This window comes from Hetaerina americana, unplaced genomic scaffold (assembly GCF_022747635.1).
Source record: "Hetaerina americana unplaced genomic scaffold, ioHetAmer1.1.p SCAF_9, whole genome shotgun sequence".
Classification (NCBI taxonomy): Eukaryota; Metazoa; Arthropoda; class Insecta; order Odonata; family Calopterygidae; genus Hetaerina; species Hetaerina americana.
In genome coordinates this window covers 33140762-33158296 of record NW_027287538.1, presented here as the reverse complement: position 1 = coordinate 33158296, position 17535 = coordinate 33140762, and the positions used below count along the sequence as shown (strand labels likewise).

Below are 17535 nucleotides of genomic sequence, written 5' to 3'. Positions count from 1 at the left end.
ATCTACTATATATATATATATATATATATATATATGTTTATATATATATATATATATATGTTTATATATATATATATGTTTATATATATGTTTATATATATATATATATATATATATATATGTTTATATATATATATATATATATATATATATATATATATATATATATATATATATATATATGATATATCATTTCCTATTGGTCCCTTACCTCTCCTTCCCCCACCTCTCCCCCGCACATGTCCTCTCCGCTCTTCCCCGAGAACGCCATTCTGAAGACGACGGCTGAGCCGTCGAAACGTCAAATAACATATTTGTATGAATATATATATATATATATATATATATATATATATATATATATATATATATATATATATATATATACACACACACACACACACACACATATGCTTAATTTCATATCATACGACGAATGGCGCCTGCAGTACCAGTGTGATGTTGATAGTACTATCACTTGTATTTGAGTGGAACAAGAGAGCTGGTGGGGTCACCAGAGTAGGCAGTGGCGGTAAAGGAAGATGAGAGTAGGAGGAAGGAGGTACGCAAGGGGCAAATGGCGTCTAAGGGCATAGATTAAAGGTTAGGAAAAAAGAGAAAGTAAATTGGGGTGTCTCAAAACCGTTTCGATGATAATGCCGTCTGCATCAGTGATTGTGGAGAAATAAAATTAAATGGAGATGAGGGAAGAAATGGTTGGGGAGGGGACGGAGGGAAGAATGAGTGAGTTAAATTTTTAAGGGTAATTGAAGTGAAATAGAAATTCAATAGTGGTGGACAATATAGCCCACGTTTGAATTTAACCAAATTTGCGGATGAAAATATATTTCTCAAAGGGGCCAAGAACGGGAGACGTTTTTAAAGGGGTAAGTCTGTGCTAGGCAATGTGTTGGCTGGTATGATATATACAGGGTTCGTCCGGAAAATAAGTGTACTGATTTTTTCCCGCCGCTCCAGGCGCGCCCAGCACCGCTCTGACGGGCTGCGATTGGAGAGGGGTATGTTGGCAAGCGACGCTGAATAAGGCAGTCGGCTCTGAGCTGTGGTGTAGTGAGGAGCTCTGTTAACGCGAACCTCCACGCTCGACCCACGTCACGGAACGCGATGCCGAAGTTTTTGGAGCAGCGTTATTTCATCAAATTTGCGGTAAAGCTTGGGAAATCGTCTACCGAAACTGTCGGTATGATTAACCAGGCTTACGGGGAGTCAGCCATGTCCAGAAACATGATCTTTCGGTGGCACAAGATGTTCGTGGAGGGCAGAGAAGAGGTCGACGACAAACCACGGCCTGGACGCCCATCAACGACACTCACCGACGAAAATGTGCGAAAAGTTCGCGATGTACTGAACTCTGATCGTCGTCTTAGTGTTCGGATGATAGCAGAGCAGTGTAATGTGCCAAAAACAATAGTTCACGAGATTATTAGGGAGCAATTACAGATGCGAAAAATTTGTGCAAAGTTGGTGCCGAAAGTGCTCAGTGATGATCAAAGACTCAATCGTTTGGAAATCGCGACACAACTTGCGGATCACTGCAAAAATGATCCACATTTTTTAGAGAACGTTGTTTCGGGTGACGAGACGTGGATCTTTGAGTACGACCCGGAGTCGAAGAGACAAAGTGCGGAGTGGCACACCCCATCATCACCCCGTCAAAAGAAAGCTCGCATGAGCAAATCTCGGATCAAGGCGATGCTCATTGTCTTTTTTGATAAAAGGGGAGTCGTCCACTACGAATTTGTACCTGAACGACAAACTGTAAATGCTGCATTTTACGTCCAAGTGCTCGACAGGCTTCGAAAACGAGTCGCCCGCGTCCGGCCAGCGATCAAAAACATCTGGCGGCTGCATCACGACAATGCGCCGTCTCACACCGCGCTTGTCGTGTCGGACTTCTTGGTCAAGCACGGCGTGGCAACGCTGCCGCGTTACACCCTACAGCCTGGACTTGGCACCACCGGACTTCTTTCTGTTCCCGAAGATAAAGAGGAGTTTGAAAGGAACGCGATACGGGACTTTGGACGCCGTCAAAGAGGCCGTGACGACGTGTCTTCGAGAGGTTCCCGATGATGCCTTCGCGGGAGCGTTCCAGGAATGGGAACGCCGCTGGAACAAGTGTATCGACTCACAAGGGTCCTATTTTGAGGAATATTAGCTTAAGATATGTAAAAGTGTAATACATTTTTTTCCTGAGCTCAGTACACTTATTTTCCGGACGAACCCTGTATGTATGCGTATGAGTGTGTATTTTTGCGTATATATATTGATACGTTTTTCCCCCGAGTGCAGTTGAATTTGTTGTGAAGTGAATAAAAATTTTTAACATCCAGAAATAGATATTGATCAGTTCTCACAACATAAAATACACAGAGACTTAAGAAATCGTGATCCTATATAAGGTGACCGTACCTCTATCTCGGTTAAAATAAGATTTGTCTTTCCCGACACTTTTTATGACGCGTTTATTTTGGTCATCTGTCTCCGCGCTGCACTCGGTACAAGAAACCTTCTCAAGAATTTAGGTCACTAGCCCCCCGACCTCTTTATTAGCTTTAAAATTATTCGCAATCTCGGAACGGTTGAAGTTTTATATGAAGTCAGGACAACTAGCTCACGGCCTGCTTTTAACGAAGAAACAAGCTTTCTAAGTGGACTAAATCCTCCCCACAATAATCGAATGTTCCTTTTTTATGAGTTCTAAAGAAAGATTTTAAAGACTTCGATGTACCTGAAATGATCATTCGTGAATATTAAGCCATGGCCGCATTATTTATTTTCGTTTATTGAAACTTGCGTTTCATTTCCAAACTGTAATTAGAAGAGTGAAACAAGGAATTTTTTCGCCAGTAAAATCAGAATTGGATAAGAATGTATAGGCGATAAATTGGATAGAAAAGGATAAATTTGTCAAGTAGGTAATCAAAATATTCTTAGGTGATTCACACCGATAGAGAGTCAGTTGTTTTATAAATAGTGGTCAAATAAGCTTGCATTCTAAAGCATTTTGTTTCGATGTTTGAGTATTCAGTTATCTCAGTCATTCGAGTATTTATATAATTACTCAAATGATGACTAAAATCTCCCTTTCGAATTTCTTTCCAACTCTCTGATGTTTATAGAAAAAGAATATTAACAAATAAATGACTTTCCTGAGCCTTGGTGAAATACGATAGAACATCCAAGTTGGACAGATCGTCACAGGCTCATCTAGCGTCATTTCAAAAGTACACTGAAGTTCCCATTTCACAATCACCTGATGGAAAATAAAAATACCAATTCTTAGCTACTCAACATTTGCTTGTTTCAACCGACACTTTTCTATATTTTACGATAGTTCGATATTTTACTAACAAGAGAGAGCAATTTTTAAACAGAAAAACGTCACCAACACTTCCCCAAAATCACAGGGAAAACATGCCTAAAACGTACCATTTTTCAATATCCCGTCTAATTCAACCACCGAATGCCTAATCCGTGAACAAAAAGGAAAGGTGGACATTAATAAAATACTGGAAACACGAGGCAGAAAATCAGCAGTGGTGAGTAAATAGGGCATGCTACGTTATTTAATATTTTTACCTAAATTACCTAAACTTTGAAAGTTGGTTAAAAATAATGAGGCACAGAGTTATTCAAATTAAAATGAAAAATATTTTGCATACGTACTTTTAAAATTTAAAAGCCAGTAAAAATTGGAACATTTGAACTAACATAAATTTTCTGTACCTTAAAGATAAGGTCAAAAGCATTGCAATCAAGCTTAACACATTTTGATTTACAAACTATTAATATAGCCATAATATTTAACGATGCAAGCTGAAACTATTTTCAATGCCTTAAGGATTAAAATGACAAAAGACGAACCGTATATTTTCATAAAATATCTCTGCCAGGGACATTCGTTCGATACAATAAACTGAAATAAGAATTAGTTTAGCTGAAACTAGCATGAACATGATGGTTTTAATCCAGCTAAACATTACCAAAAATAAACAAATAAAAATAACTTATTACTTAGTATATTTTATTCAAATATTATCAATTTTTTCTTTACAAAACAAGTAGGTGATTTTGATTACCTTGCGTCACTGCGAAAGTCTGATGATAAATGGATATATGTAGAATTATTGCTTCTGTCTGACCATAGGCGACCTCCGACCATTAGGGAGCCAGAACTTCGAACATTAGAGTGATTCATGGTTATATTTACTACAAGTAGCTGGTAATATATATACAATTCCCCTGGACATATCACAGGAATTCAAACCAATGTGAGGCTTGCCATGCATAGTCTCTTCACGGCTTCTTCGGATAGCCTACTTCTTCAAGACATGGAAGTCAATTCTTTGAAACGTGTAAGATGAATAAGATGGAGAATTAGATAGATTACTAACACAGATGAATGATCATGAACATACTACATGAAATTATTACAACAATAGCACGGCTCCCTGACATCTAAGCTTCATTAAAATCGTGTAGTGAGGCCTTGAACACGCAGTTCAATAGCACTTCAAATAATGGTTTGCACATCATTGTGGTGTGCATGGTATCTTTTGGATAAGAATTTCGTTCAGGTGCACATTTCAAGACTTTGGCAAAAGATTTTTTCCTCAACGTGTCTGAAGTTTTACTCGTTATCGAAGCCATAAGACGGAAAAATTGAAATCGACATGAATCACTTCATTGCACGACGAAAGTTAACTTCATTTAAAAAAAAACAATTTTTCCCTCCAGTGATGTCACGGAAGTGAGGTAATCACGTCCGTGGAAATTCTTTACAGTCATTGTAAATAGTTTATTATCACTATGAAGCATGAGATAAGCGTCCCTTCCATTGCTTTACTTCACTTCGACTGCTGTAGCAGCGTCCACTTGGATGAGATACGTCACGGTTCCCATGAAACGATCGCCGGACCGAAGATTTTTATCGGGACATTTTTTTCGATCTCCTTGCCCGCTCGCTGTGATGGAAGGAACCGCGGATAGCGCTGCCGGCGCTGGCATTGTGAATCACACAACCACACTCACACGCACACAGTTTCCCTCTCTCTCCCTCTCTACCGTTGTTTCGTGAGAGTTTTCACTTTCGCCTTCCCAACCCTCAAAACTTTCTCGTGACGCGAGAACAATTTCTTGAGGAAATCGACGGGCTTGGATTGGCGGTGAACGTGGTCGGCGTCTCGAGGCTCGGGCAATATGGAGACGTCTGCACACGATCGAAACGTCTCCTGAGGTCCACAGCCGTCGGCACCGGTTCCATCACTGCAAATTCCCCAGGAATTGCCTGTTGCGAGACAGAGAAAATATTTCATACATCACCATGGCTCAAATCACTGTGGTCAAGTCCATCATTTCTATCGTATTTGTGGAGGCTGTGCAGTTTAGTGGATGTTTTGGGAGATGCTTTAAAAAAATAACTTAAAACCGTCACTGTAAGACTCCTAATAGGTGTGCGTGAACATTTTATTCTAAACTATTACGGTTTTCCATACTTTCGGCTCTACTTCGTGTCTTTAGAAATACACATCCCTTCCCATCCTCCTCTTCCCTATTTACCCTACTTTCTTCCTTATCTTTGCTTAACAGCTGTCAACATCCTCTCAGTATCTCCTCCGTTACGTTCCTCCACCATCAACGAATCTTTCCGATGTCATCGACCGCTTAAGCAGTATGCATGTCTTTCGAAATCTCTATTATTTTCCACGTCTACAATGCACATCACTATTATATTGCAAGCTGTTGCGAGAGGTTGTTACAAGGGATACTAACATGTCAATTTTATTGTTTTGTTAATCGAAAAACTGAGACTTTTTGGGTACCCTTTGTTCCTCAAGGAAAAAGATGAATAAAATTGGGGATCGGGTTGGTGTGGGGGCTAACGTACTGGCTTCCCACCAAGAGGGTCCGGGTTCGAATTCTGTAGACCGCAGATATTTTTCAGTGGTATCCCGATCCCTACTTGAAGTGCTTCGTGAAGAGCACTTTGAGTGAATACGCCGTCCGTCAGATAGGACGTTAAACTGCTGAGGCTTTTGTTAAGAGTAGGCTAATGCCAACGCCGGGTTTCTCGCCACCCTTCCTCCTTTCCCATTCATCCCTAATGTCGCAAATGACCTTTGCTGTCGGTTTACTACTAAAACTACTACTATGGATAAAATATCATCGCTATTGTCAATGTGTATAAAAATCGTCAATGATGTCAATGTGATTGAGCGGGTGATTCCGGCATCTTAAGATCCCGGTACATGCAAGGTTTGTTTAAAAGTATCGGTAGCAACTGGTTCTTGACGTGTGCGTATAGTGCTGAATTCAGATCTTCGGCTAAGTGTGCGTATGATCGCAGATCGTATTGGCATTAAAAAGAATGACAGTGCACACCATTATCACTCAAAATTAGGTGAAGCGAAAAATCTGCACTAAACTCATCCCAAAGGTCTAGACGGAGCACCAAGAGCTGAGTCGAGTGTTTACGAAGACAGACTGCAACGTCATCGCGACGATTCCCCAATCCCCTTACATTTCCGACTTGGCACCAGGGGACTATTTGTTTTTCATAAATGGGAAATCCTCCTTCAAAGAACACCACCATGGGATCCTGAGTGGCGTCAAAGAAGCTTACACGCGTACCCTTAAGGACCTTCCGGAATCTGCCTACCAGGGAGCCTTCGAACGTGGAAAAGCCGCTGAAAAAAGTGCGTCAACTCTCAAGGGATTAACATTGAAGAATTTTGAGGCATTGTAGCAATTGTTGAAATAAATCGATTTTTCCGAAACTTTGTGTACAAACCTTGTATCAAGAGTGATATAAGCTGCCTCGGTATGTACACAATCTGCGGCTTCCAAGGACTGAGCAACTTTAGGAAACTAAATTTATCTCATTGTCATTGCACTTATATGCAGCAGAAATTTATAAAACTTTCATTTTTGTGGAGTCACTTCCAATAACTGGGACGGCCATTAAATAAGACAAATATGATCAAAGCTCAAGACTCTCTTCCAGATAATTTCTTATTCGGTATTCATGGATAAGCGGGTGAACTTACTCATTATATCAGAGAGTAAATTAATCATCATTTTTTTCGGAAATCATCATTCATAAGGTGTACATCTGCTTCGTCTAATGAGTTTGCGATTTTTTTTTAAATATTGAGAGATGGAGCAAGGAGCCATTGCAAAACTATTAGTGAATAATTAATTGAACAAGAAAAGTCAATGTAAACGCGTAATGTCATTCATATTATGCAATTAGAATGGTGGTATGCGCTGAAAACGTGGCCGATAATCTTAAAAAATGATCATCGAAGTACAGGATTGAATGATTAAGGCTAAAGCATATTATTTTCAAGAGTCAAATCGCGTTTCAAAAGTTAAAGTGCGCGAAAAAACCTTAAACCTTATACATCGCATTGAATTCTTATTTTCGGCATGTCCTTAACACTACACTTGTATGCGAATCCGTTTATCCAGAGCGTCCAATCGAATGGGTAGCGATTTCCTCAATTAATTTTTATTTTGAGCTAATGGGAGCAATGAACAAGCTAACATTCTGTTAATACACTATCCGGTATTCAAATAAACGCAATAATGGTTCATATTATTAACTAATACAATATTAATGAATAGTGATAATATTGACAAAAATACGATAAAAACTTTATATAGCGGGTGGTTTTTTACGGCGCGGAAACATGGTCATTTGAAGCAAGATAATAGGCGTATATTAGCGCTAATCTAAATGTGGGTGTGGAGTAGGATGGAAAATGTGAAATGAGCAGAAAGAAAAACAAACAAGGAAGTGTAGATGTTAGACATGGTGGGGGAGGAGAGAGGATTGTTTAGAGAAATCCAAAGGAGGCTGGAAAGTTGGATTCAAAGCATTTTGATTGACGATGGGAAATTGGAAGCTGTGATAGAGGGGAGAACGTTTAGAAAACGAGACGGGCAGGAATAGGATAGGGCTGTTGGGCGGAATGAACGGAGGAAGGAAGAATGCGGGAATGTAAAGGGAATTCATGTAGTGTCAGAACAGAAAAGGAAATAAATTTTCCATCTTTACCATAGAGTACGTCGGATTTGAGTATACGAGTTGGTCAGTACCATCCTCGTTAAAATTCTCGGGTCGCTTGCGAATGCGTGGCGGGGGTCGTGGATTTATATAAAAAATATCCCATGTAGAGGTATTGCACTCATCCCGCCGGCCCCTTAATCGTAGACACCCTGGTTGGCGCACCCCTAAGCCACTAGGTCCGTAATTTCGTAGAGCGCCGGATCACTTATTTCTCAATCGATGTCATCTCTGATTCTGTATCGCAAACGTCTGTTCTTATAAATTTTCGAAGGGAATAAAGGAGAGTTCCTCTGAGGAGTTGTATATTTTAGAAATTACCGGGCAGATATTTTTGCAAATATGCTTGATCGAAGTCTTTGTGATTCGGCAGGCATAAATTTCAAAGGGTCAGTCGGGGTTGCCAAAATTGAGGAGAATGGATTGATTGCCCGACGTTTTTCGATGGAAATTGTTCGGACGTGGCCGATGGGCCTACACTTTCGATTCGTGTGATCTCTCTTTTCGAGAAAACACTCGCCTAATGCTAGAACCAACCTTTCATAATTTTACGGTTTTCAGAGGTAGACCCGTTGAGTTTTTAGATATATTCTGTTAGGCTGCTGAGATACGAGGTGCTTTCAAGTACTAAGCTCACCCAATTTTTACTCGGGCCTGGAAGTAGGTTAAAAGATATGGCTAAGGTTAAAATACGCGGGCTCTCATTATGAATTCGAGACAGATACCTGAACCGTACAGTGCACGAAGTTTGTACGAGACTTGCCCGGAAAGGATCCAGCCATACAATTTTTTGAAAAAAATAGCCTATCTAAAACAATGAGGCCTTGATAATCTTCGAAGCATTCCCCTTGAGACCTCACACACTTATCCCAGCATATCGTCCACTTTTCAAAACAATCAGCTAAGTCCTTTTTCGGATTGGTCATCTGCTGCCTCGTCGTATTTTCTTTTATCTAGTCAACGTCTAGAATTTCGTACTGCAGTTGTAGGAGACTTACTCCATGCCGCAAGGGGATCGGGATGGTACAATGGCCAACGTACTGGATTCCCACCGAGAGCGCTCGGGTTCGAATCCTAGAGGTGATAGATATTTTCAGTGGTATCCCGATCCCTACTTGAGGTGCTTTGTGGAGAGTACTTTGAGTGAGTACGACGTCCGTCGGATGGGACGTTACGCTGCGGACCCTTTGGCGCTTTTTGATAAAGTAGGCTAATGCCGACGCCGGGTATCTCTCTACTCTTCCTTTTCCATCGATCCCTAGTCATGGGTCAACGGTTAAGTCCCTGAAACAAGTTTTCCCAACATTTGGTTGACGAGATAAAGGAGAATGCGACAAGGCAGCTGACGATCATTCCGAAATAGGACTTCGTCAATTGATTTGAAAAGGGGGAGAGACGCAGGGATAAGTGTGTGAGGTCCAAGGGGGAGTACTTCGAAGGGGACTAAGACCTCGTGTTCTATGTGGGCTATTTTTCTCAAAATATTGCATTGCTAGATAGTTTACGAACAGACCTCGTATAGCTGCCACAACAGTGAGAAGCATTATTGATAGTTCAAATGGACTCTTATAGTTTACATGAATAGCGTTTAATCATCCGTTCGCACTCATCGAAATTCATCCTCAAATGAGTGAGCAACATGCGATGCAATGGTGTTTCGGACGTGAAATGTACGGTCTTTGGTGCGTGGCAGTTCAAGGAAGGCTTCTGGGTGCGGCAACGAACCCACAAGCTTCGACCACGGACCAGCCAGTTTTTCCTTTGGGCAAGAGAGGGCAACAGAAGGGCCTTTGGGCAACAGAAGCGTTCTCGGTGACCATGGAATCATGCCGTTTCAACTTTCTTTTCAATCATGAAGTTTCAACTTTCTGGTGCAAGTAGCTCGTGATAAGAATATTAGGAGGTCATTGAACTTGATGGCACCTCGTACTTTTCATTATCAAAGAAATGAGGTCAAACAGAAACGAGGTAAACACAGCATATACTCGAAAAAATTCATATAATAATTTGGGGTTCAAGTGCTACGGAAATATTAAATTGAATAATACAATGTCACTTTTGGTTCATGTTATTGTATATCGTCTCTCTGTCCGACATGGACACTTTTTGCTATTAAAGAAAAACTTTAAGCAAAATGTGGTATATACTGTGAGGTACCATGGACTTCCGTTTTATTTTCTGAAAAATAAATGAAAATATCACATAATTTTGTTTAAAAGATAAATTGACTTCCGATCATAGTTAAAACAGATGATTGCTATTTGCAAGGCACAATTAATATGAAGTCAATAAATTGTGTGAATTCACTAAGTTATCCGCTGAATTTAATTTGGAAAATTTTCGTCTATACTCCTGGGGCAAATATTTCGTGTATTATGTCACATTTTAACTCTACAATACGGGTGCAAAAAAATAACTTTTAACAAATCTGGACGCAGACAGGACCGGGAAAAATACATGAATGCACGAAATGTTTTTTGAACCTTGGGAGCGAATAGGATGGTATGGTGGCGTAGTGGGTAGGGTGTTTGGCGTTTATATTTACTCATGTTTGTCTAGCACCAATTTCTACTTTTTATAGCAATTGAAGCTATTTTTTATCCTTCGTAAATCCATAAACGCAGAAAGAAACAGGCTAACTTTTGATGAATAACAAAACGAAATCAGATTAGCCATTATTCACCTACCTTGTCTCCAACTCGAGCGTACAAGGTTTTGAAACCGATAATAGTCACCTAAACGGGTGAATTTAGTTTTCGGGGTATTCCCTTTGCTGAGGTGGGTTCACGAAATTAGCCAAAAAATAAATATCTCCTTCCTGACCCCCTCACAAGAATATGTCCATTCGCCCCGACATCTCCAGAGCGCGCGCGCGCGCCTTCGTCACGCACGAGGGCTCTTTGATCAGCGGCACTCACCCGCCGTGTACTGCCACCGGATGACGCACCGCTCGCACGTGACACCTTCCGGAAGCACCACTCGAGTCGAGTAGTCCCCGACGTACCACGTCTTCACGCGGTACTCGAACCCAGACCCGTCGGCCAACTGGAGCGGCACGAAGCACTCCTCCTCTTCGAGCGCATCCGGTGCCCCCAAAGGGCACAGGTGGAATTCGAAGTGGCCGAGGTGGCTGGCCGTGATCTTGGCAGTGACGTTGATGACGACCCCAGGGGAGTACCTCTTCACCACATAGCCAATGACGTTTTTCCCCGTGTTCTCGTAGGGACGTGGTCGGGAGAGTGCGTAGTCGTCCCCGCAGATCCCACACCGACCGCCATTAACGCCCCACTGTTGCTGTAAGAATCGAAGGACTGGATTATAACTCGCAGTAGGGTAGCAAGAGTAATAGGGTTGGAGGGATAAACTAAATTAATTTTCTTTTTTAGTGTATGATTAAAGTTAGGTCTTGGCCGAAGACGGATTGAACAACGCTACATTTTGCCTCTTCCAAAAATACGCAATCTGACACCCCACACCATGTAAACCCTTCTTTAATCCCTCATAGGTAAATTCTACATCCCTTCATTCCGTCCGATGTGCCTATTCTTCCTTTTTTCCTCCTATCGCTTGCCTAACATTCTTCCCTCTAAATTACAGTCTCCAGTGTTCCATTACAAGCCAAAATGCTCTGCATCTGCCTTTCCTGCCTCCTTTGGTTTTCTCTCAATAATCCTTTTTTATCCACCATATGCCCCAAAAACACGCTAGTAAAATGAACATTTACATGAAATTTAACGTAATATTATTTTCAAGTTTTAAAAAAAATAAGATTTCCATTTTCTCATTTCTTCCTGTACGTACATGTTCAGGATGAAGAGGTTTGAAAAAGATAAAATATGCTTGAGAGTCGATTATTTATTAGACTACATTTACGATAGTTCACAATAATAGTGACGGGTGACGGTGCTTTCTCTAATAATTTGACACACAATAATTTTTCATTGCTTACTTTAGCAGAGAAGCTATTACAAAGAGATGGAATGCCAGGCACCTTAATATAACATGTAAAGTAAAGACCAGCGAAAACTTTAATAAGCAATGTCATTTTATATGATACGGAAACTTGATCGTTGAGGCAAGAGGATAAGTGTAGATTAGAGACTTGTGAAATTCGGGTAATGAGCGTGGAGGAGGAAATGATGGAAATACAAATATAATGGACGGAAAGGAGAACAAACTATGAAGTTCTGATCATGGCCGAGATTGAGAGACGGCTGTTGAGAGAAATTTGAAAATAAGCAGGAACAATAGATGCAGGAGATACTGAAAAGGCAATGGGATGCTAAAGATGGCAATAGAGAGGAAAATTTTGTGAAATTGACAAAGCGTAGAATGGCGCTATTCATTTGAAACCTATATGAATCATTCGACGCACATTTGGATAGCGGAAGAAGACTCTGAATGGCATTGATAAGCAGGGGAGTAAGATAGTATTTACATCATTGACACTGCTAAGTGATATTCCGAGGAAATATTACGTGTGGCATGGGAGTGGTATGATATCGACATAAGGGAGATGGGATGTTGATTAGGTCAGTAAATCGTGCAAATGAACATATTTTGTCGAGCAGCCAAAGGATTTTAGTTTTGTGTTTTGTACATTTCTGGAAATTTTATAGAAATATGGGATGAAAATAAATGAAAGATATCGGAAAAGATAAAAAACTAAACTGAACACGGAAAGGGATGGAGTGTTTATCTGAGTAAAAAGTCCATTTATAGTATTTAAGTGCTTGTGATGAGCAACAATACATACACTGCATTTAAGAATGACGTATTTGGGAAGGGGAAGAAAAAATGGCGGGTATTATAGGCAAATATGTAAATAAAAGATTGGTTAAGATTTTACTATGCAGTCTAACGTGGTCCTATGAGAAAAGAACATTAGCGGCTCCTGAGAGGCGGTTACGGAGAAGAATGAAGAAAATTTATTTCTTAAATAGGAAGACAACGACGAAATTATACACACGAGCGTTTCAGGACTGTTTCAAAAAGTGGAAAAACCATTGGAAAAAATCTTTACGTTGGGGAAAAGACTAATTTGAAGGTGACCATGTCCAATAATTTCAAAGTGAAATATTTGTTTTGTACTGAATAAATTTCGGGAACTTTGTGAACAGAGCTCTTATAGCGGGGGATGGGAGAAAGTTACTAAGTGGAATTCGAAGAAGGCAGAGAAAGTGAATGGAGATATAGGTACCTGTACACGTAATAATTATTTGCTGCAATTACGTCGCGCTATTTTATTTTTCTGGAGACGTCATGTTCTGGTGAGGCTTCAATTCTATTACTCGTTAAATTATGTGTAATGCCATGGGTGAATCCGGGTGTCTATAACGCCAGTAGAAAAACCCTTTTCTATTATCCCAGAACGTTAGGGAACCTATTGGTATTATTTTATTATATTATTATATTATAGCCCCCCATAGAAAGTATAGATAATGAACCCCATACCCCGAAAACACCTGAGCTATACCATCCCCAAAATACGCACCTCCTGGTTGACGGCTTTGATATTAAGTGAATATTTTTTTCCAAGTGAACTATCTCATTAAGAATATCTGTGGGGGTGGTCGACCTTGAAACGCATTTCCGTCACCAAGAAAAGGTAATTGGGACAAGGAAAGAATGGATAAGATTGTGCAGGTCAACTCCATGCTTTCTTTCATGATAATGCTGATGAAAAAAACTCAAATCGTTGCTAGTCATGAGAGAGTGCCCCCTCCGACGGTCTTAGGACTCAATGGAGTAGAATTCTCCGTAATGCATAAGGCACGAACGAAATAAAAAGTGTAGACTCGATTAAATACTTAGGCGTTGCCCTTTTTCATGACCTCTCATGTGTGAAGCAAACACAGGGAATATGTGGGCAAGCTAGCAAATAATTAGGATTTATTACAACAGTACTGGGTAAATGTGACTAGAAGTTTAACATGCTACATTTCACTAGTTAGGCCTCAGAATAATATGGTTATAGTTATGGGATTCGCATGAAGTTAGATCGCCGAATTAGAGCGTGTGTAGTGTCGATGAGTTCGATTTGTAAAACGTTCTTATGGTTAAACTTAGTAGCGTATACAGATCATTAGAGGAGCTAGGCCGAGAATCACTCGCGGAACGAAGGTTAAATTACCGATTAAATCTCTTGCATAAATTGGAAGTAGGTCGCTTAAGCGATTGTAATGGAAATATGTCCATTGCCATTGTGCTACGGTAGGAGAGATTATTAAAATAAGATTAGAGAGTTCAAATGCCGAACCGATACATTTACGATTATGCCGTTTTTCCCACCAAAGGACAAAGTATCCATTTAAATTACCGATTAAATCTCTTGCATAAATTGGAAGTAGGTCGCTTAAGCGATTGTAATGGAAATATGTCCATTGCCATTGTGCTACGGTAGGAGAGATTATTAAAATAAGATTAGAGAGTTCAAATGCCGAACCGATACATTTACGATTATGCCGTTTTTCCCACCAAAGGACAAAGTATCCAAATAACTGTAAGCGACTGCGCTAGTAGACAAAATGTTTTTCTTTTTTTCATTCTAAGTAGGCTTTTATGTTGTCATTATCTCATATAATCTTAGTATATTACCCTTCTTATTATTAGCATTCCGTCACTTATGCGTTAATAAGTATTTCGCATTTAGGCACTGTGGTTCATGTACCCATAGTTATCATTAGCTACATTCTTTAAATTATTGTATGTATTATTTTGACTGAATAACTAGAAAAACTCAATTTTTCATGTAGAATTCCTAGTGCTGAATCACCCCTTGCCGTACACCCTGAAGTGACTGGCAGTTACCATGTAGATTAATGAGTAAATGAACATCGGAAACCCCACTCTTGCCACAACAAGCAACCAGGGTTCTTGATAGATACACTGGGACTAAACTTTGACCATGTGAGACAATAAGCATGTCATTGCACTGATACAAACTACATAGTAACCCGATTTAAGTGTACGGTGAATAAATGAAAGAATTTCCTAGCCTTAAAGATTTCTAACCTGAAAACCACCGCAGAATTGCTGGTTGTCATCAAAGTTGAATGGGGCACCTGGTACTCCATGCCTCCATAGCGATGCCCTGTTAAGTGGATCCTTGAGGTAGCCATGGCCGTAGACGAGGGTAAAAGCATTGAGGAATGCCAGGAGGGCTGGTAAAGCTTTCATCGCTAGTAAATGTTGAGTCTCGAAATAATTTCTTCAGAAAAAAGAGAAATGACTTTAAATATGCATGTGAGAATAATTAATTGCATATGAGAACAATTCGGAGTCCTCGCAGGAATTCGAACAACTTGCTTCAAGCGGACTCAAGTAAGCGTGAAAGAGGTTTGCTTGGAGTATCTTCATAGGCTAGAGTAAACACAAATGTTTCCCTTTGGTCTGATTGTGAGTATATATATACCAAATAATATATATATATATAATGAGTGTCGTCTCTAAAAGCTACTAAGTCTTATCTTTTTCTGCCATGTCTGATGGTTATCTTTTCTGCCAAATGTCCTAACCAACGCCAATATCTGTGGCGTGCAGTGAGTCGAAAACGATTATGATAGGTGTATCTAGTACAAACCTCTGAAGGCTATATCCAAATGTTTATTTGCGACGTTTTTTTCACTATCTCTTGGTTAAATTTTCACCTTCTTCTTATCTCCTGCTTCATCGTCCTCGACTGAGGATTCCTAGATGCTGTTTCTTTGTTTCACAAAGAGTTCCAGAAAAAAGGTGTAATTGCCTGTTTCCAATATTGGTTTATTCTTCTTCAATTGGTCCATATATTTTTTGAACGCACTCTTAAGGGTAAAGATTCATGCTTACCGTTATCCTTATACAAAATAACGCATGTAACGAAAAATATTGTGCATCGAAGTAAATGAAGTTTAAACTCGATGAATATCATTTACATATTCATTAGGATAGATCGAAAAAAAATTTCTCGAATCTCCTTAAAATCTTTTCCCACCAAAACTTTGCTATTTTGGGTATAATATGTAGATACAATCGAATTCTAAATTATTTGCTTTCACATTTTCATATTCCGGGTTAAACACTCAATTTTCCAGCATTTTAATATAAGTTACGGAGATTTGTCGTACTGGGATTTAGTTGCTTCCTGATTCATGTGTAAGAATAGTGCACTAACGATATTTGTTCAGAACGAGATTTCCGTTCCAGGAAGCGTAAAACGACTGGCAGAGACGGTGTCATCAGTGGGTCGATGCACAAAGAATGTTATTTTGAGGAATTGCAGTAATTTTTGATCTGCAATGCATTTTTTTCCGGATTTATCCTACTTATTGTTAGGACAGACGCTGTACATATCATTCGGTTTTAATAACAAAATAGTCGGTATAATTTCTCATATTTACTGTAATAACTCTTTTCAGTTGCAGATTATGACTATTTTGCATTCTAGCAATGATTGTGTTGTGTTAATCCAATTTAAATTTTATGCACTTTCATAAAGTGCACATTTTAAAGTTGAAGTTGACCTTAAATTGACCTATCCCACGGATAAAAAGCGGTATTTAAAATTCCCATTTTCCATCTTTAAAACACATTATTTTCGTGAAACTTTAAGTAAAAGGAGGGAGAAAGTCTACTTCCTTTATAAATACTTATTCATTTATCTACGCATAACAACTCCTTAGCATTAAGTTAGCTGGGACCGAAATGATTTAGACGTTGTTGAATAATACACTTGCTCTATTAACGATCGAATACAATATAGATGTTCAGATTTCTTAGGGAAGATGGCTTTGGACGATTAACTCAAGTTGTGGAAATACTATGTGCTTATTTCTGCTTACATTTCTCAACACTCTCTCTCAAGCTAAATGCCAATCTAAGGAGCGTAGTAAGAGAAGAATTGCTTACTATTAATGGGATTACGAGTACTAGAATGATGTGTCAAAAGATAACGCTCGATGTTACCATCTATAGTGACCAGATATGTATTGGCCTTCAAGTTGTTTGCCAGTTTCAGGGCAAGTAAGATGGAAGGAAAATCTTCAAAATGGCGCCTCTACAGGTAGGACATATAGTATTCGTCTCAAAATTCGGCAATTAAGTGCCTAAATGCTCACTTTGTCGGTTGGAATCTATCTTGAGTGGTATCCACATCCTTTAGGAATCAATTGAACGACGGCTTCAGGTCTTGTTATTGTTGTCCGGTGAGCAAATGAGCGAATCTTATTTCCACGACATTTTGAATTTAATGAGACAAATTAATGCTGAAGTTAATGTAATCGGGTTAATTTGTTCTTCAGATAATATCTTTTAATGTGCAATTAGTTGTAGTATATATTGTTATATTCTAAAATTTATATTAATAAGTTATTAATGCCCGTGTTTTGAGATCTCAAGGTTTAGTTCTGACAGAGAGTTGACGAAGGTTTAAACAATGAATATTGTACTACAGAATATTAACTTGACTG

At 39.4% G+C, this 17535-nt stretch overlaps 1 protein-coding gene across 1 annotated transcript; it reads right to left on the bottom strand.

Moving 5' to 3' along the window:
* Positions 1-5081: 5081 nt before the first annotated feature.
* On the bottom strand, positions 5082-15268 carry LOC139698990 (uncharacterized). The gene is made up of 3 exons (XM_071597983.1): positions 15104-15268; positions 11008-11383; positions 5082-5308 (listed from the first exon to the last, which is right to left on the bottom strand). Exons 1-3 carry the CDS (start codon positions 15266-15268, stop codon positions 5082-5084), a joined length of 768 nt encoding a protein of 255 aa, XP_071454084.1.
* Between the last annotated feature and the right edge of the window lie 2267 nt (positions 15269-17535).